General features: G+C 39.2%; 1 protein-coding gene across 21 annotated transcripts in view; it reads left to right on the forward strand.

The window, feature by feature from the left end:
- The window catches only part of TTLL5 (tubulin tyrosine ligase like 5), a 134,802-nt gene that overhangs the window by 56,376 nt on the left and 57,600 nt on the right, over nt 1–20,826 (forward strand). For 17 of the 21 annotated variants that reach the window (XR_001522002.3, XR_001522003.3, XR_001522005.3 and 14 more), the window contains 5 exons: nt 1,296–1,429; nt 2,025–2,138; nt 2,521–2,913; nt 4,401–4,588; nt 19,347–19,501. Coding sequence is in view for 13 of the 21 variants with exons in the window: in XM_015629957.3 (XP_015485443.1) it covers nt 1,296–1,429; nt 2,025–2,138; nt 2,521–2,913; nt 4,401–4,588; nt 19,347–19,501 (984 nt within the window). In the remaining 8 variants the exon portion in view is untranslated. The remainder of the gene's footprint in view (nt 1–1,295; nt 1,430–2,024; nt 2,139–2,520; nt 2,914–4,400; nt 4,589–19,346; nt 19,502–20,826) is intronic. The other 4 variants (XR_001522006.3, XR_001522007.3, XR_001522009.3 and 1 more) reach the window with 1 other exon arrangement.

Consider the following 20,826-nt stretch of genomic DNA (forward strand, 5'->3'; position numbering starts at 1 on the left):
CAAGCTTAAATCAGTGAGCAAGTCATTTGGAGCCAAGCAAAGTGGATAGATTTCTACTTTGAGAGTTCATTTTTCAGTACAGTGAATGCAACAGTGGAGAAAATGGGTAATAAATGTTGCTTCTTTGTCTCATTGATTCTCTGACTTTGATATCACGTGGATGTCATTGTATTTAGTTGTACATATGCTATGACCATTGATTCTAAACATCCTCAGTGCACTGTAAATGCACATACATACTGGTAAATTAATTTAAAAGATTAAAGCACCTTTCCATCAACAACTTCTCATTCTTTTATTTCCTCTTCACTTTTATTCTGGGAGAGAAAGTGAAGTTTGGATTTTCAGGGTATGCTGCAAATTTCAGTGTATCAGCTTTAGACATGGCCTTTTTCCAAAGCTTAGGCTAGCTAATACTAGTTACAATTGTGATATAATATATAATATTCAGAGGATATTTTGAAAGGTTCTACCTGCTGCTCTGCTAATTTATATTCCTGTATTGCATTTTCTTGTAGTGTTGCTGGCACCATATTACTTGCTTTGGTGTTTGCCATGCCAGACAGCCACTCATTAATGCTGAGGCAACACTATAAAGCAAAAGGAAAGCATGTTAGATACGAAACAACTGGAGCTACAGCTTGCACAAGCTCTAATAAGAATGGCCAACTAATTTATACTGGTTTGGGACCGGTAGATGTTTAGGATATTGGGGCTGTCCCACTTTGTTCTTGTAAAGAAAATGAGAAACATATGCAAGTTTTGTGAGTTTCACAAAAATATTGACTGTTCTGGTTGTCCTGAAGTTTTGGCTAATTAACACCTTTTGTCTTCTTTCCTCTTCTCCCCCTACGGCTGAATACAAACTACTGATGGCAAATATAAAATAGAGACTGAGCTGAGTACGCTTGTGAGAAAGTAGCTGCTCATTCTAAAGAGCACCTGCAGAAGTTTCACAAATTCAGCTGTGAAAGGAATCTCAACATGTTGAGCTAATCTCCCCAGATGTGTTTGGAGTATTCACTAGTTCTTTATTTGTCCTGGGAAGGCTCCTGAATGCCTTGAATATTCTCCTGTATAAGAAGATGGTGTTTTAGTGGGAATCTGTTCAACCAGGGCATGTTGCCTTCCTTCTGCTCTTTGCTCTTACCCTGTAGAACTGAGCAAATCATTAGTTTGTCTAGTGTTACTTTTTTTTCCTCCACTCTTCAGTTTCCTTACTGTTTATTGTCTTTGTTACATGAATGCAGAAAAGCATAATGTCCTCATCTACATCCGTTCTCTCCTTATTGCAGTGAAAGTGACCTGGAGGAAGTACTGACATTTTACACACACAAAAACAAATCAGCAAGTGTCTTCCTAGGAACAAAAAACACAGGCACAAAACACAGGAACACCAATCACCAGTCAGAGAAGCAGCCCCATGGTGGTAAGTTTTGCAGACAGTTCTGAGATGTCTGGACAAATTTAGTTGCCCAGACAAATCTGGTTTAACTTAAGTCTATGAAAAGAGAACAACCTCTCCACAATGTTACTCAGGTTTTTTGAGGTTGCATGTCTTTTTTTTAACTCATTCTTATGTGAAGACTAGAGTAACTTCACTCCTGTCTTCTTTGCCTGAAGTGAAATGGGTTGAACTTAGACTGGTATTTATAAAGAACTAGAGATGGTAGTTCATGATTGAAATGAGAATGTGCAACTGAAGGCAGTAAGAATTGAAATGAGCAGAGAATCATGAAATAAAAGAGAGGGATGAATGAAATAAAGCTGCCTGCAGTGAGTGTATCCATTGGAGGGCAGAGACTGTATATTTCAGCCTAATTAGGCATTCCATGGAAGGGTGTGCTAGCCATATGTATCAAGTAGTTCATGCTCCTGTACATGACAGCATAATTGTCACCAGTGAATCTATGTGGTCTACAGGAAGTATTAGCAATAAGGTCATTTATAACACGGGTGAATTCTGCAGGTTTGTTCTGGTGATTTCCAATGTTCTACTTCCTAACTCCTTGGTTTTGTTACAGAGCAACCTGAGATGGTGAAGAAAATAAAAGATGATCAACCCAAAAGTTCAGTTGCAGATTTGTCTGCAGAAGGAGCACTAAAAGGCTGTAAACCCAAAGAAGCTAAATCAAGCTGTAAGTGAACTGACTTAAACAATCATAAAAAAAGGACTATTGACTGCATATACTGTTTTTATACTGTTTTAAACAAAGGTTGGAACCTTTGGGCTCAAACTGAGAGATCAAGATGCCCAATTTTTACTTTTAAACACAAGAGAAGATACTGTAGGGTAGGCAGTGGGAGAGAGTTAGCTGCCCCTCCCTGGGGGGGATGATCTAGATATGGCAGGCTTTGAAAGAAGATATTTATTATGTAGAGCCTCTTCTCTTCTCTGCTGGTAGATGAGGTCATTTTGGCTTCAGTGTGTCTGAATACAGGCATTTTGTGTGTTGATATTATCAAAGGACCTAAAAAGCAGATTTTTCCTCATATAATATGTTCATTATCTTTGTATAGTTCCAGAAGGACTCGCCTCCTCAAATGTTGAAGTGAAATTACCTCAGTGCAGCCCTCCTGGTTCTTCTTCCTCTGTTCCTGCTGCCCCGTTCCAGAGAAGTACCAGTTCTTGGATGCCATCTCAGCCTTCAGCCTCTGAAAATTTAAATGTGGCTGGTTCATTGCCGGCTCCTCCAGCTGGTCCCAAACTGATTCAGTCCCCACCCCCACTACCTTCCTTGCAGAGCACAGCTCCTGACAGCTCTTCTGTCCTCACAAACCCAGTGTCCACTGAGACTTGTAGCCTTGCAGGGTTACATCGTCGTTTTGGTAGCTTTGGCCCATTCTCATCCTTTCAGAGAGCTGTTCAGATCTACAGTCAAAGATTGTCCCAACCATCCTCTACAAAAGTAGGTAAGTGTACTGGGGTTCATAACAACCTGCTAGTTCAGTACAGAGATTGTGTAATTTTTGTTGTGGAGTAGGTAGAAATTTTACATTTCCCAAATTGAGTCTTGTTGCATGGTGCTAAATTTCTCACAGAAAGTAGGAGTGCAGGATGCAGCCCTTGTTAGGCAGACACCCTGTTATTGACCAAATGAACAGGCAATCATAGAATCATTTGTGTTGAAAAAGGCCTTTCAAGTCACCAAGTCCAACAATTAACACTACCAAGTCCCTAAAAGCCCTAAATTAACCAGGTCCCTAAAAGCTGCATTTACATGTCTTTTAAATATCTTCATGGATGGTGACTCAGCTGCTTCCTAGCAGCCTGTTCCAGTGCTTGACAACCCTTTTGGCAGAGAATTTTTCCCTAATATTCAATCTAAACCTTTCCTGGTGCAACTCAAGCACCTGTCCTCTTGTCCTGTTGTTTGTTATTTGGGAGAGGAGACTGACCCCTGCCTTGCAAAAACCTCTTTTTGCGTAGTTATAGTGACAAGGTCTCCCCTCAGCCTTGTGCTTTGAGGTCAGCCTTTGAACTTGTTCATAAAGAGCTGTGAAGTTAAGTATTGTATATTTTCTTTATTATGTTACTGATCTCATCTTTCTTTAGTGGGTTTAATGTTGTTTTCATTAGCAGAAGTCCTGTCTCAGCCTGTGTGCTGTTCTTAGTTCTCTGGTTGCCTATCAAACATAGAAGTTTTGTAATGAAACCTCATACATATTGGATACTTAAAGGTGTGTCAAGACCTCCAGAAAAGAAGAATCTGAATGAATCATTACAATATCTCATTCTCTAGGGTGTTTCAGTACTGCCATATCCAAGGATATCCCAAAAACAAGATTTAGAGACGTTTCATCTGTCATGCTGTGGTAGAGCACAGTTAAGCAATGGAGCTTTAGAGTGTAAAGAACTTGAATGGTAGGAGAAACTGTAGGAATTTGCATGCAGACTGTAATCAATTTGGAAACTTTTGGGAACCACACACAGGCTAACAGCTGTGATCCTGATAATACTAATTTTTTTGTATTTTGATGGTATTTATTTGTTCTAGGTTGTGTGTCAGGGTCAGCACATGTTTACTAGAGTTGCTGTATATATATATTGACAATCCTTCTAGCCTTAAAATACATCTTATTTCTCAACTGAGTAGCTTAATGTGGTGGTTTGGCACCCACCACACTTACTTAAAGAGATCTATTTGTTGTAAAGGAAAAACTTTACAGATTTAACTTGGGTAACAGCTTCCAGTGTCTGTGGAATTGGGTGCCACTAGATATATTGTAATTAAGAGAATACAGGTTTGGAATTGCTCATTGTTCATATGGACAATACTCATGCAGAATAGGTATATTCTGCATTCTTCTTGGTATCTTCCCTGCTTTTGTGTGTGTGATCAGCAGGCTGAGAGTCTGACATACTGCTCATTAAGCACATTGAAATGTTTGTTTGGTAGGTCTCCATCGCAGTTCAAGTGGGCAGTGTGTGGGCTCTGCCAGGATGCACAAAGATGCAGAACATACTTCTTCCCAGGGCAAGAGTCATGGCCCCAGTGTGGCAGCAGCAGAACTGCAGCAGCTGGAAGAAAAGCAAGCAGCCTGCCAGTATTCCCCACCAAGCCACATCAGTGTCCTTACACAGCAGGTATGTAAGCACTGAAGTAGAGTCCCTGTGCAAGGGAGAAGTTTGTTACAGGTTTCTGTGTGAGCACAGGGCTGGACTGAGATATGCTGCAAGCAGTAAATCTCACGAAAATTCATCTCCGTCCTGTTGTTTTCAAGTGTTTACAGCCACCAAAATTTTGATTTTCTGTGAGATGACAAGAATATCTTGAAATCATTTTATAGGAGAAAAGGCAGAGTCTTAGAAAATATGTTATAAAAAATGGAATCCATGCTTTGTCTTACTAAACAATAAACCCATGTCTTAGATTTGTGCTTCCATTCAATCTGCTTCCTCATTCCTCCAGTGTGTCATCACAGTGCTGGCAATGAAAGTCTTCAGGATGGGTTCTGATGTAAATTCTATATTCCAATAACTCAAAGACATAATGAAGTATTTACTAGCATGGGGAATGATAATCCTTCTGTCAAACATGATACACGTGAAATGTACATTGAGTTCTGGTAGAATTCCACTTAGTTTCATGTTTCTTGTTAAATTATGTCCTAAATGGCTACACACAAAGAATTTTTTTGATTTATAATATGCTATAGTTGAGCTCATCAAAGCTGTTCAAGTTGAACATTTTTCAGTTAATTAAGCTGCCAACTGCAGATTTTCTAACATAGGCACTTTGCCTTAAACAGTAATTTTTTTTCTCTTTACTTGCTGGAGACAAACAATTTGAATGTCTTAGTTTGATTCTTGTATTTTGGAATGACTGTTTTAACAGTTTTTCGTTTAAGTTTTCTGAGTCATGTTTAATAGTTGCAACAGCTGCTGGTATTTGCTTCTTTTTGCTTCTTTCAATTTTATTTTATATGTTTGGATTTTGAATATCTGATGGTGCTATTGGCAGTATATTTATTTCAAAATGCAGGGTACATTTATAACTTTAGGAAGCTGAATAGATTTTTCTTTGTAGATAGGCCTTCAATTTTTAAAGGGTATGTCAAAAAATAAAGTCCCTTTTTGTTGATGGACTTGGGAGAGAATGTGAGTGCTGGCTATATTAATGATGCTGAGGCCTGGTCTTGCACAAGGCCAGATGCTATTTAGACAATTTGTTCTTGTTTGCTTGTCTAGTAATACTCAGAGCTGTCAGTTTGGTTCTCAGTTGGTTTTAAGTGAAGTGTGTCAGTAAAACTGTTCAAAAAACTTTGGTAATGAAACATTTTCATTCAGGAAGTGCTGATTTGTTGAAAGCTAAATATATGGTGGAAACTGTCTCCTTGGATAAAAGGGTTAAAACAAATACTTGGGGAAAAAATTGAAATGCATCTATTTAATTTCAATCTTTCCAGAAAAGAACTTTGAAAAATAAGTTCATAGACTTTTTCCCTAAAATCATTCCTTACCCATTCTGCTTCAACTGCTGTGGTTTGCTAGGTCTGTCTAGAGAGCTCAATGTGTCTTATTGCAGCCATTTGTGTAGCTATTAAATACTTCTTAAACTCCTGTATTCCTACCATGGCTGGTTACTCCTAGATAAATTTGGAAGTATAGAAAGGGGAATTAAGAGAGAAATTCAGAAAGATCTGCATGGGAAGGGCAGTGCACAGCTGTGTTGGGTGGCAAAGGAGCATACTGTGGTGGCAGCTGAGATCTGTTCAGCCAGCAGGCAGTCACTCAGGGTAGGTATACTCAAGAGTGAAAGTGGCTGTGAAGGGTAGCCTAGAAATGTATTCACTGTAGTAAATGTGTCTGCATTGCTTTTGCTTCTGGGTTTTTCCAAGATACTTTCCCACAGAAGAGGTGGGAATTGCAGAGCTGGAAAATGATGGTGCTAATTCTCTTTGCAACAAGCAAGCAAAAGACAGCTGAGCTCCTAGCAGACACTGCTGGTTTTCTGACTGCTATATTTTGTATTCAGCTATGCAGTGTTTGCACAGGCTTTGTTTCAGTAGTGAAATACAGAAGCATGTGTTGGGTTATATCTTCGTCATCTTCTGTCATCATGAAAAAGATCCATGTAGCAAGGAATTCACCAGTCAATGAGAAGTTTAGAGCTGGAGTTCTGTCTGACAGTGAGTTTCCTTCCTGTGCCTGTGTCCATTCAGTTCTAGACATCTACTCTCCACTGGGATTTTTCTGGCCATGTTTTTTAAATAATGCCTTTGGAGAGATGAAATCTGAATTTCATCTCAATTTAGTATGAGAATTTGGATTTAGTTGAGAGCAGTTTTTAAGGCAATCTGTTTCTTCAGTACTGAATTTATGGCACATAACAATTTCTAGGCTGAGACCATTATTTTAAGCACACTTGAAACAGTGATGTTTTGGAAGGTTCAGATATATCTGCAAAGCCCAATGTATCATAACTAAAGCATACAATTACTGCTTGTGTTTTTGGGTTTTTTTTTTTTCACATGGACACATTCTATTCTTTTGTCAGTCATTAAAGAGTCACTCTGATTATTTTTTTGATCCAGCCTGGATTTTAAAGCCTGTCTTGGAAGAAGGACACGGGGGTTTTGTGAGAAGACAGGGCTGCCATGACAAGGGCAATAAGAGATATCAGCATACAATAAAACATAATAGTAGTGCAGCAAGGCTTGGGCTTATTGCTGAGGGACCTGGAACCAGGGTATCTGACTTTGAACTGCTAGACATGGATGTGGATTTGAAGCAGGGGCATTGAATAAATAGAAGTGCAGGAATTGCAGAGTAGGCTGGCAGTTTGGAAAATTATTTGCAGAAGAATAGGTACTGTTGAAGCTACCTGGGAGTGCTGCATGGTTTTAGATTTAGACACACCAGGATTTAGCCTGAATCAGGAGAGGGAAGGCAGAGGCAGATGAGACAGAGAAATATGTGGGAGAGGATTTAGTAAACACCTGGAGAGAACTGGGAAGATGACTGGTATGAGATGAAAGGGGGAAAGGCTTGAGATGGAAGTGTTGGAGGGTTTTGGGTTATGAAACTCTGATGGCTTTAAGACAGGAGAATTAAGGGGTTGAAAACTCAGAGGAGAGTAGAGAAAGGGATCATATCAGGGTCACTTAATTAAATAGGGCACTACTTTCCTATACATTTCTAGACTAGAAACTGAATTGTTGGTTTCCCCCTTTTCACTTCTGTGTTTAAACCACTTGAAATGTGATAGTATTTTTTTAAAAAGCATTCTTAAATAAATTGGCATGAAGATTAGAACATTATTTACCTAATAATAAAAATAGTACAATTGTTTAAAGCTATTCCAGAAACTTGGAGTTAGTCTACCTTGTTGGAAAGTACCTGGCTGGTATGAAAAGGACTTGATATATGGATTTAATTATGTTTCATGATAAGATTAGGACCATTGATTTGGAGTGGTATATGAAAGAATGACTTGAAAATACTGGTGTTGCTGTGGACTGTATTTTTGTGGGGGTTTTTGGTTTGTGTGTTTTTTTGTTTTTTTTCCCCAAGGGCAAGAACTTCTATGTGAGAGTTGAATGTCTTCGTGCATTGGTTCCCTGTGTTGTGCCAAACTCTGTCTTGGAGGCTGAGGTACTCTGAATACATACCTCCTTCCAAAAGCAGCTAGGAAGCTTATTTTCCATTCCCAGTTTTGTGAGAATTGCTTCTGGTATCCATGTAGTAGTGTGAGTCTCTGGGGTTCCCAGGAATATAGCCTCAGCAGCTGGGCTTGGAATGGCGTTGTCATTCTGGCTGGGAGTCCACCTCTGTCCCTCTCCAATCCCTGCTGGTCTTCACTGTTTTCTACCCATGCCCAAAGTACCTGTTTCGAATTTCCTCTTTTACACTCTTGTTTTCTAGCCTCTCTATTAAATTAGTTTATTATTGAATTATTTTATTGATATAATTTTATTTATATTATTGATGCTTCTTTATTATTTACTACTAAAATACTAATGTCCAAAGGGAAAATTTTAAGTATCTGATGAACTTTGAAAAACATGTTTAAGATCTGTTCTCTTAAGAAAACAAGATTTTTGTGTTTACATCAACTTTGTGTCTTGTCAGTCTTCTCCATTCGCTTCTGAAACATCAGATAGGAACTCCACACTGATACTCATAGAATATACAATTCTTAGCATATGAGAGATGGAGATGTAGGAAGGTAAAGCCTTACTGATGTGCAGTTTTGTTCTACTCAGTTTTCAGTCTTCACAGATTGTCACACAACATGTGTAGGAACATTTTGCTTTTCATTAAGTTGTGTTTTTCTACTATTTCTATTTTTCTTCTAATAATAGAGCTCATTTTGAGATTATGACAACAGTGGGAGTTAGGTACCTCTATCCATACTATTTCAGACACTGCCTTATTTTTTTGCAGTATGTGCAATCTAACTATAGTACTCCACAGCATCCAAAAATAGAAAGGTGTGCCTCTCTAACTACCCAATGTGTCTGGGAGCAAGCAACAGAGATCTCTGTGGTAAATGTGCCTTTGAGGGTTCAGCATTAATCGGGTAAGGCAGTAACTGAGTAGACTAATAAGGATCTCAAATGGCCATAAGAAAATGAGTAATCTATTATGCCCTATCTATTAGAGTTCTTTGAACTCAGAAAAATAGCACTGAGTGTAGCTTGTTCATATTCAGACTTCCAAAAAAGTTTTTGACAAGTTTCAGCAAGTCCTGTTAAGATGGACAGGTGTCTGTAGGATGATAAAGTAAGTTTTATTACAGATCAAAAAAAGACAAAAAGCAAACAAAAAAGTAACTAGTCAGTTTACTGTATAGCAAGTGGGTAACTGAAGATGCATAATACAGAATGTACATGATCCAGTTTAAAAGTTTGAAAGGAGGAGGTTCATAAGGACATTAATAAGGCATTTTATTACTTAAAGAATGAATAAAAAAGCAAGTTATTGCAAGGTAATATAGGGTGTGAATTTACAGTAGATTAACTACTGTGTAGTGGTCATCCATGTTTGTGCAGCTCATGTTTACTATATGAGGTGATTTCTTGTTATTTTCAATATAATGTGGGCTGCAAGAGTCCCATGTTCAGTTACAATGAAGTGAGGTGTGTGCTGTAAACTTAAACTTGAGCTTTCTTCCTGGTAATTTGTCACTATGTTTGCATTCTTTATTTGATTTTTAGGAATAAAACTAGTAGAAATTTAAGAGCTGTGTTAATTGGGCTAGACACTGGCAGATGAAGTTCAGTGTTTACAAATACCTGGCTATATGATAAGCAATAATTTTAGCCTCTTGAATGGTTAATCTAAAGTTTGTTTCATTAGGGAAGAAAAAAAAATGCATTGAAAGCTCAGTGGAGATACCTGTTTCAAGTTAAGCAGTAAAGTCAGCAAAGAAAAATGATTAGTGTGTTTAAGGAACAGGATAGGATGTATATATATATATAGGATATATATGTTTTAGTGTAAGCATCAATTATGTAAAGTGTGAAGGAATTACATAGAGCAGTGGAAGACAAGGTGAATAAAGTTTATTTTATTCATGTTTCTCATAATAAGAAGAGGATACTCAGTTTAGCAGGAAGATATTGGAGGAAAAAATTACAATAAAAGTGGACAGTTATTGTCACAGAATTTATTTACCTTCTGAAACTCTCTGAAATGGGATACCATTAAGGCTGAAAAATTAGTAGGCCATAGTTTCCTCAGACAGAATAATGAGCATTTTGCAAATGATAGATCCTTAGGTTTGATCGTACAGAAATAAAAAAAATCATTTGCCGTATCAATAAGAAGTTTGTTATATGCATGGTAACCAAAATTTCTTCCATCTTCTGAATTATGTCAAACAGGATAGTGAGTTTGCTGAGCCATTGATCTGAACTGACCTTCTGTACTGAAGAACATGTGCTATGCTACTGCTTCCATACTTATGAGATTTTCTTTGTTACATTGCTTTACTGTAGTCAGTCTTTTCATTATGATAAGTGGGTTACCAAGACACTTGTGAGGAACTCAGTAGCTGAAATTGATGGTTTCCCTAGTTACATCAATCAGATGCTTGCTAATAATTTTACAAAGTGATGATGTCTTTGTCAATGTGTGTAGTGGTTAATGGTGCATGTTGACAATTCAATTTTTCAGTTTTCCAAAATTTTCTTGCTCAGTTTGCCCGTTGCCATACATGAGCCTAAGACAGCAGCAATACTGTGGGGGAAACAAGGCAGGTGTGTTGGTGTTGAGTTGGGGAATGAGGCCTGAAGATGCAGTTCAGCAAGCCCATTTCATTGGAGAGGAACTTAATTGCCTTTCTTGCCTTGATTTGTGATGTAGAGATCTTACTGACTCCTTTGTGTCTTCTGAACAGCTGAACTAAGAGAGTTTTTTCACCTGTACCTACTGTAAGCCATTGACCTTCCCTGGTGGACAGTTGGATAAAGATTTACCCAGAGTACTTTTCCTTTTGTTATATTCTATACCAGGCTTTAATCCAAAGTCTTTATTTCACGTGTGTTTAGCATAAAATATTTCTATGTGTTTGCATTTCAAGACTTTCTGCAAGGAGGACATGAAAATACACAGCATGTGTGTACATCCAGAGCCAGGTGGCTGGATCCTGGATGCATATGAGTGTTTTTCTTTGTGAATAACATGCTTCTTCTTTCTGAAGCACACTCTAAGGTAAAAATTTTTCTGCAAGGCTGTATCTGTGTGAGGTCCCTATCACTGCCTGCTGAGGGGGGCGTGCAGCTGATATCTAGCAGGCTGTAGTACTTGGTAGTTATTAATGCTAGGGAGCTGAAGAATGTGTTGAATTGGCCAGCTTGACCAAGAGGAGGAGGAAGACGAAGAGGGGAAGCCTGGTGGGAGCTCTGACTCTGTGTGTGTGTGTGGGAGAGTGAAAGATTTCAGGTCCCAGCTATCATCAGGAATAGCTCCAGTTCTTGAAGCCGGGGAGTTTAATCACAGGGATAACATCAGACCACCCAGGCAAGGGCTATGCAGAGCTGCCTCCTTCTGTGCTGTGCAGCCAGTCAGTGCCCAAGATCCAGCAGCCAGGATTCCTGCAGACATATTGACAGATCCAGTGGAGGATGGTGCACTTGTCTTATTCTACATTTTTCATTTAGACAGAAGGTGGAAATGAGCAAGAAGCAGATGAATTTACTAAACCTTAGGACCAGGGAGAGGGAGTGAGGAAGAATTGAATGGAGCATTTTATGGTGTCCCAGAGGGACCCTGTATATGTTATGGGAATCCCCAAGTAGTGAGTTCCGTCTTAACATCAGCTGCAGTGATATTGGAAGCCCCACCACTCCTCATTTAGCTGTCTCAGTTACACAGTGTGGTACCCTCGTCTGCCTTGTCCTTGACAGAGCAAACTGTCAGTCTGCCCAAATGCACTGTGCAGGTCCCAATGGGCATCAGCTCTTTCCTGTCTAGATCTAACAGCACAACAAGAGCATTAAATTTAGGGTGCAGCAAATACTTACAGAAATTTGGTGAGGCTGTTTTCCCCGCTGAGGAGTTTTGAGGGATTTTCGGTGATGATCCCTTGGTTTGACTCAACCCACTTTATCTGAGTCTTAGTTTTAGTTTCTTTATGTGACCATTTCTTTGGTTTTTACACTTCCACTGATGGAGAGAAAGGGAAGTATAAAGAAGAAAGGCATCTTACTGTAATTAGTAAGAGGAGCAAGAAGCAGGCAATCACCTCTGAGGAGCATTTTTCTTTCCTCTTTCACACACCTCTGCAGTGCTGCAGGGCCCCATCTCCTCACTCCAGCTGTCCTCACACAGGAGCTGGAATACTTTTATTACTACTGATTTGCGGCAGCAGCAATAGTGTAACTGGCTGGTCTCAGCAGAGGTTGTAGAAGTGAAAGTACAGTACAGAAACTGTAGTTTCTGCAGTGCTCCTGTTGAACTCCTTCAGCTCTGAGGCTCCACAGGGAATATAAGCAGAGGGTTTTGTTATAATGCAGCAACATCTGCAGATAGTCACCAAACAGGCCAGGCTGTGCAGCTAGGTCTCGTATTATGGGAAAGATTACACCCTGATCATCAAACTTTTGGCAGGATTGTGCCTTGTAAAAATCACTCCCACTGGAAGTTTTGAGGCAGAGTGTCTAAATGAAAGCCTGACTTTTTCAGGAGAAGGAAGAGGGGGAGTTCAACCATCCACAGCAGCAGCACTAACTCGAGTTTTCTTTTTTCATTGTTAAATGGATGCATATGCTGGAGACACTACAAAGGAATTTGCAAGTTTGTCAGGTTTCCCAGGAATGTCTTTGGCAGGTCTTTGTCTGGAACGTTTTCTGGAGACTGGAACACTTGTGCTCTGTATGCATATGTATATCCTGTAAGCTGGTAAGCTCAGAGAGCAAAGAAGGAATGTCACAGGCCTTTGGCCAGATCAGCCTTGGTACACACATAGATTTCACACTACCTAGCCTTGTTAGCCCCAGTTCTTGCCACATGGCCAGCTGTTCTGCAAATTCAAATCTGTACATAAAATGAAAGTGCTTTAGTATGGGGTGTGGTCAGCAAGATGGCCTGGGTAACAGAAAGGTGGTTCTAGAAAAATCTGTTTGTATTACATGATTTCCTCATGGCATTTGTAGTGGTACATTTTGTTACACTGTTCAGAAAGTGGTTGTGGCTGTGTGTCTTATTTGTGATTTGGGGTTTCCTTTACCTGTTAAGAGGCAGGTTAAGATCTTGTGGTTTTTGTTTTTTTCCTTCCCCCCCCCCCCCCAATACTGGGATAGCCTATTGGATTCCAGTATCTTGATTCATTAAGGAAGTCGAGGCAGCTGGACTATTTCCAGTAGTACCAGCAATAGTGATAGTACTGTGAGCTGTGTTAGAACGAGTCATGTCAGCCTGTGCTGGATCACAGATGTATGTGGGAGCTCTTTGGTAAAGCTAGGAAAGTGCAACACACACTAGGGAAAGGGCAGGTTAACAGTGAGTATTTGTATTACATCTAGTAATCAGTGGCATCTAGTCAGTCATTTTTGGAGGCTGAAGGAAGAAAAATAACTGAAGTAATAGAGCAAAATTTCTTTCTTTTTTTTTTTCCTCCACATGGCAAGTTCTTAGCTCTTCCCTTCTGTTAAAGATTTCATGTATTCTGAAAGCCTTAGGGGTATCTGTGCTTGAGGAAGGCTTGGCAAGTGAAAATACATGTGACAATGAAAGCCAGGTAACGAAAGAAGCAGCACATTTCATTTGTAAGATATTGGATAAGGTTGGCATTGCTGGCTGAATTAGAAGTAATAAAATAGAGAATTAGAGATTGACTGAAGGGTCTTGAAGGAGTCAAACTGAATAAACTTAGGGATACATATGCTTACAGAGCATATGGGTAAAAATAGATTGAAAGGCAGAGGAGAATGCACTAAAAATTATGAAACATTTTGCACATTTGCAGTTTTCAAGTGGAATGGTTCCCTCTTTGAGCTCATGATACAGTGTCATCTTGTCCTGTCTGACTCACCAAAATTTAAGGATTCTCATTTCATCTTAAGGCCGAGGATCTTATGTGTAACTCATCACGATCCTCGTCCAATCCTTCTTTAAGCAAAAAGGTTTCTCAGTAAACAGTTTATTAATGTATGCCTTTGTAACCTGTTGATAGGGTACACTGTGCTGAAAGCTTTGTCTCCTCCTGTTTCTGACTGAAGATTGTATTATTTTGAAGGTTTTTTTGGAAGAGACAAAGTAGGCCTATGGTTACTGCATCTTTTGGCATATCTTCTAGGCTTAACATGTGAAATATAGCTTGAGCTTTGGACTCCTTTTTCTCCTCACCAGTCAGAAAGATCCAAATGGAAATGTGAGATGTGTGAACTGCAGAGGATGCAGTGTGGCTCCAAGTACAAGAAATGATCTTTAGACTTTGTAGATCTCCAGTCTCCACCACATTTTAGGCAACAAGATATGACTGGCTTCTGCCACAGAAAAGTGCTAGTACTGCTAACTGGAGGAGGATCAAGTAGGCAATTTGTAGTGTATTGCTTGTTGTAACATGTTGACCAGTGAAACTTTGGATCTGCTGTTCAGGATGTTGGTAATGAAAATATAAGTCACTTTTTCGCTGCCTGCCAAGAGGGGCAGAGTAACAGCTTCTAGTGGTGATGTGTCCCTGTTTCACCCTGGTTGACTCCTACAAACAAGCAAGAGAAGCATTCAGGCTTTCAGGAGGCTTTTCCTGAATCTATGGAGGCTGATCTGCAACATTCATTATTATTTTCTTTTCTGATTGTTATAATTGATGGCTTTAGCTTAATTCAGCCATTAGAGAAGATCAAAAAGAAAATACTAACTTTATTATAGAAAAAAAGATTATTGAATATGATAATGGGAAACTCCTGAAGGACTAGTACAGTGTGAATCATAAAAATGAAAGATATTAAGCTGTTTTTCTGACTTTTGCTTGTGATTTCTTTGAATTACTGTTCAATGGATCTTTGTCTATAGGATGCTGTTAATTGGAAGTAAATTCAATCCTGAAGTTTTTATTCCTGTCTGTACTTGGAGAATTCATATTTCATATTGAATTTTTAAAGCAGATTAACAAAAACCCCTCAACTCCTATATTCAGCACGTGGGGTATCATTCTGTGTTGTGGCCTTGTTTTCTGTATCAAAGATTTTTCAGAAATAAATTTCTCTGAATAAGGCATGATGATAGAAATCAGTTATTTTAAGCTTATGTGTCTCTGTTGGCAAGGCAAGTGTATTGCAGTCATGAACTTAACTTGCAACATTTAAATATAAAAATAAATGTAGGAAAGTATTTCAGCATTATGCAATAATTTGTCTTTTGGCTAATTAGCATTATATTGAAGTAAATATAACAGTACATATACATACTGTTCCTAACAGGTCTCTGTTGATATGGCTGTGACAGCCCACATGTTCTTCTCCTCTCCCCCATTTTTTCATGTTGTATCATAAATGGAAGTACATCAAGTGAGTTATTTTCCTTCTGTGAGAGCTTTTGGGGATCTACTGTATCATGGTGTTCTTCAGTCAGCATGTTCCTTTCAGCTTCTGACACCTTTGCTATGTCAATAAGTTTAAAAACTGTAGCAAAACTTTATGAATCCTTCTATCGTAAGAGATATTAGCTGTGTATTGTCTTGCCTTTTACAAGGTCCACCAAGAATGTGTAGATGTGACAAGAGATGTGAAAATCTGGATGTTTGAAGTGTGCAGTGCAGCCCACACAGGTATCCTGTCTTACAGTCAGTGTGAGGAAAAATACTCTCAAGTCCATCACTGCTAATGAAAAACAGGAATCTTACCAAGCAGGAGAGTTTGAACCCATCTTGTTGCAACTCAGTTTGAAAATTAACTTAAGTCTTTGTGATGCACACCAATACCTACATTCTCTGTTGAGCCCCACTAGCCTTTCTTGGTTTTGGAGAGATTTTTTTATTTGTTTGGTTTTGCTCCATTAGTACTATTTCTGAAGCTACAAGCTCTTCTATATGGATATTTTGGTCCAGGTGCTCTACATTGCCTTTTACTCTAAAGTACCAACTGATTTGCTGTTATTTGCCTCTGTAAAGGGAAGAATGCAGTCCCATCAGGTGCACAGAAAGACTAGAAAATGAAGCCACTGCTAAGCACAGATGTGTTGGGGGTGCCTCAGTAATGCTCCCAAACAACATCCTGGCCAGCTAATTATAGCAGCTGAAATGTCTCAAAGCATGGCAGAGGAGTAAGCAGTAACACCTGTCTGGGTGGGCTGGGTGCAGCTAAACCTTATATTCTTGCTGGTGTTCTCTCCCTTTCTGAATCCTTTGCCTGTGTTTAATCCTGCTGTAGTTTAAACACCTGTCTATCTGGAATGTGTGAAATGTTGCTATTACCCATGCTAAGCTATTTGCTCACCTGCTTAAAAAGACAGCTTTCAAATAAACAATGATACATTGATACAATGGTAATTGAAAAGGAAAGCATGTCCCAGCAATAGAGTAGGATTGAGGTGGTAATTCATCAAACTAAATGGTTCTTGGCATCAAGATGATGAGGAGAGAAAATTGGATGAAGTCATCTTCATTTCACACATTGGATGTGTTAGCTAAAGTTTTGATCACTGTTGCTGACAAGCTAAGAATTGTATATAACCTATTTTATTTACCATGTTGCCTTCTGTGTTTGCATCATTTACCATTCTTCCTTCTTTTCAGACAATAAATTCTTTGTGACCAGCAACTGCCATTGTTAGGTATTTGTATAGTGCCTGGCACAATCAGAACTAAATCTACTTTGAAGCTTTCTGTTACTGCAATGGACATGCTTTAAATTTTAATTAAATTCTACAGAACACAGCAACATTCAGGGTGAGGTAGAAGCACCAAAATGACACCTAACATTGTTTTCTATATAAGGTGAATAACACTAGCCGTTACTAAGCTTGCTTGATAATGTCCCACTGTAAGATCTTGTCTTAAATTGATTATAGTGTTCTGAAACTTTATTCATTTGAATTAATGTTTTCTGTACTTATTCAGTTTTCAGAATACTTCAGGCAAAGTGAATTATTCCAGCCAAAATCAAGGCTGGATTAAAAAAAAATAAAAAATTGTGCATTTTAATATCTACAGAACTTTTCCTTTAAATCTGTTCATCTCCCATGCTTTGAAATAGCAGTTTGGAATTCAGAATTTTGTTGAAGCTTGATTGCAGAGTAACTGTTTGAAAAGCTTCAGGTGTAGTGTGCTCAGCTAGACCTTCTCAGCTTCCTGAAGGTTCTCTCCACACTGAGGATGCTAAACTGAATTTGTCTGGTTTTGCACCTGTAGTGTACTTTGGCTTGAGCTTCTGTTCTTCTGTGTTTTCAGTAATTTGGTGCAAGTTGGGCTGGGGACCTCTCTGACTTGACTGCAGAGTTAGTAGGAGTTTTGCCAGGGTGTGGAGAACAGCTAGGATAGGGAGGCTGTGATATTTATATCTGGACATAATTTAGGAGACGACGCTAAGAACCATTCAGATGGAAGAACAGACATGGATGGAGTGGTAGTGTGGTTAAGTGTTGGTCCAGTGAGCAGCCCACATTCAAGGACTGGATGAAGAAAAGAGGCTGGCAAAAGGAGTGGACTGGGGAGGGGAATGAAACCAGAACTACTAGGATACAGGACATGTGAGAAACCAAGAATGGAAGTGTGGAAAGAGGGATCAAGTAACTACTCCTGTGGAAAGTTCCAAACCTGAAATAGAGTGGATCAGGGTCCAGAAGTGGTGGGGAAGTTAGGACTGGAAGTCTGTAAGAATGAAACTGTACTGAAGAAAACAAGGAGAATGATACTTGAAATACAGAAGCTGAGACTGACTGAGAATAATGACACACAAATGAGGAGCAAGAATGGGGAAGGATAGAGTTGAGAAGGGATGAGAAAAGTGGCTGCTTTTGGAGAAGTGGGCAGAAGCCTAAGGTATAGCTGCTAGAATTTAATCCTGTCCAGAAATTCAAATAGGAGTTCTGAATTTACAAAATGCTTAGGTGCGTTGTACTACTAAAACACAGGAGGGACAGCCTACTGTGTTGTCAATGGCAATGCTTATAGTCCTGAGTTCACTGAGAGGACTGTCTGAAGTCCTCAACAAGCCCATTTTGAGTGTAGTGTATTCCAATGAAGATGGTATGTGCTTGTTTGAGTAATTGCACACAAATTCTGTTAAAGGAGCGTTGTTAAGCTATGCTTAAGTCAAACTTTAGGTGCCTTAATAAGCATCACCTTTGAGACCTGGAGCAGATGCAGGGCTAGTTGTTAGACTCTTCTTTCTGTCTGTGTCCTGTGTTTCATTGTCTGTGTGCCTTCCAGTTGCTACAGAAGTGAGGAGGGCCACGTAAGTAAATCAGTTTCACCATATGATCCTAAGCATCATGCAGACCCTGATGTTTATGCTGCTTCTAAAAAAGTGATCATGTAATTTAAGGTAGGCGTCTGTCTGGGAGGCCTTTGCAGAGTTTGCTTTTCAACTTTTCTATTGTTTTGTTACTTTTTTTTTTCCAAAATATAAACTGTTATACTGCTGTAGTAGATCCATTGCATTATGTATTTCTTCAGTACATCAACAGGTAGTGTCTGCTTGCATAGTTTGATCTTTCAAGAGTATAAGCAATGCAGGAGGAATGCTCATAGAAAGACATAATGAAATACATGTTATGTGCTTAAAAACTCACAGGTTTTAGAACTTAATATTGCAAATGTACACCTAACATGTTTTTTGTGCATTCATTTGTGTGAACACAATACTTTGTAAGTGGTTGTGTGAGCAGTTTTTTTCATGTTTGGTTGAGTTTTGGTTTGAATTTTGTATCCAAGGTACTTAAGCTTTTGGGTTGTACCTGTATGTATAGAGAGGGTAGAGACAGGACAGGTGCATATGGTTGGCTTCCTGACACAGCTCACGATGACTGGAGAGGTACTCTGGTCTCTGCTCAGTGTAATATAAGCTTCTAGCTTTTGATCATTGCATGTGGAGTTCATTTTTCACATGTCAGGAACTTTTTCACTTTGGGATTTTTTGCCCCATCTTTGTCCTTTTCCTCCTGTGTCTTTCTGTGAATGGAAGGGTTGTAATTTTCATGCTGGCCCCTGAATTCATCTCAGGCATGGTGGATGTTGGTGTCATCTCTCACTGCTTTATGCAACTAGCACAGTGTTTTTGCATTTGAGTACTTCCATTTTCTAGCAGTTTCACTTCTCTTAGTACGTACTCTATCCTATTTACTTAGTGATACCTTTTTCTCTTTTCTTGGCTTTTAATTGTTTCTGATAGTTTGTTTGGATTTGTTTTTGTTTTCTCTTTTTTTCTTTTTTCTTTTTTCTTTTTTTTCCCTCTAGTTAACAAACCTGGACTTGGCAAGTGGAGCTATAAGCAAAGGGAATGCAGCTGCCCCACAGAGCTATTGGTCACCACTCAACAAAAGAGGGTCACTGTGGCCTGTTCAGTCAGACACTCATAGAGATGACAAAAGATCTGTCTCTTCAGCAGTCAGGTAAGTTAAAATTACAGCTCTAGCGTCTTGAAGAAGAATGAAATGCACTCAGCTCATTTGTAATTTGTGTTTGGCTTCTTGCTCAGATGCAGGAACGTGTCCAGAGAAGGGCAGCACTGCTGGTGAAGGGTTTGGAGCACAAGTCTTATGTGAAGCAGCTAAGGGAGCTGTGGTTGTTTATCCTGGAGAAAAGGAGTCTTGGGGAGTGGGAGGCTTAATATTGCTCTGTACAACTCCCTGAAGGGAGGTTGTGGCAAGGTGTGTTTTGATCTCTTCTCCCAAAGAACAAATGATAGGACAAGAGGAAATGACCTCAAGTTCAGTCAGGGGAAGTTTAGATTAGATATTAGGAAAAATTTATTCACCAAAAGGGTTCTCAAGTATTGAAACAGGCTACTGAAGGGAGGTGGTCGAGTCACTGAGGGTTTTTAAAATGTGTAGATGTGGTACTTAGGGACATGTTTTAATGACTTGGTAGTGCTAAGGTTAACAGCTGGACTTGAGGATCTTAAAAGGAGGATCTTTTCCAGCATAAACAATTCTATGATTCTAAGGGCTTAGTAATGGTTCCTCTCAGGTCTGGAAACTAGCCCTATGAAAATAGCTGTGTTCCCAGAGCTGTCAGGTTCATGGTGAAATAAGGGCAGATGAACATGGTGGATAAGAGGGAAATGTCTGTTTTTCCTTGATCATTTCCCATCCCTGCATCTGTAAGTTTAGGTTTGCTGGCACTGAGACATATATGCAGAATGCAAACTTAGACCTGATGCTGCAGAAATCTCCACTAAGTCCTCATCTTCGTGCTTTAGTTTAGATTGTTCTAAGATAGAGCAGTGTTTATCACAGTTTATTTTCCAGATGTCTTCTTTATATACTGTATTAATTTGGGGTATTGGAATTTATATTTGCAGCTTATACACTCTTGGGAATAAGGGCAGAGGACTGATTCTACAGTAAAGCCATTCTTCCTGTGATTCAGAGAGCAGCAAGATTTACTTGCAGGAGTCTGAATCTTGGAAGTTAGGAACAAGGCAAACTTGCTGCAGTAGCCAGGCAGGAATACAAGCCCAAGACTGGTGGAGATTTGACTTCTTCCTTTGCCACTCCAGTAAATAATATTGATTCTTTTGCCTAAGTGTTCATTTTTGTCTTTTGAAACAGAATAATAAAGCAGAGCCTTCTCCAAGACATGAGTTTAGGTCTGGAAAGCACTGTGTGCATGAAAATACTGATTTTTATTACTGGTGCCTGAATGCTACTGGAAAATGCAGGGAAGTGAGAGAGTTAGAAACACAGTGCAGAAAGCATGTGATCTGAGTGATGAT

The sequence above is a fragment of the Parus major genome, chromosome 5 (genome assembly GCF_001522545.3).
Source record: "Parus major isolate Abel chromosome 5, Parus_major1.1, whole genome shotgun sequence".
In the NCBI taxonomy this organism is placed as follows: domain Eukaryota; kingdom Metazoa; phylum Chordata; class Aves; order Passeriformes; family Paridae; genus Parus; species Parus major.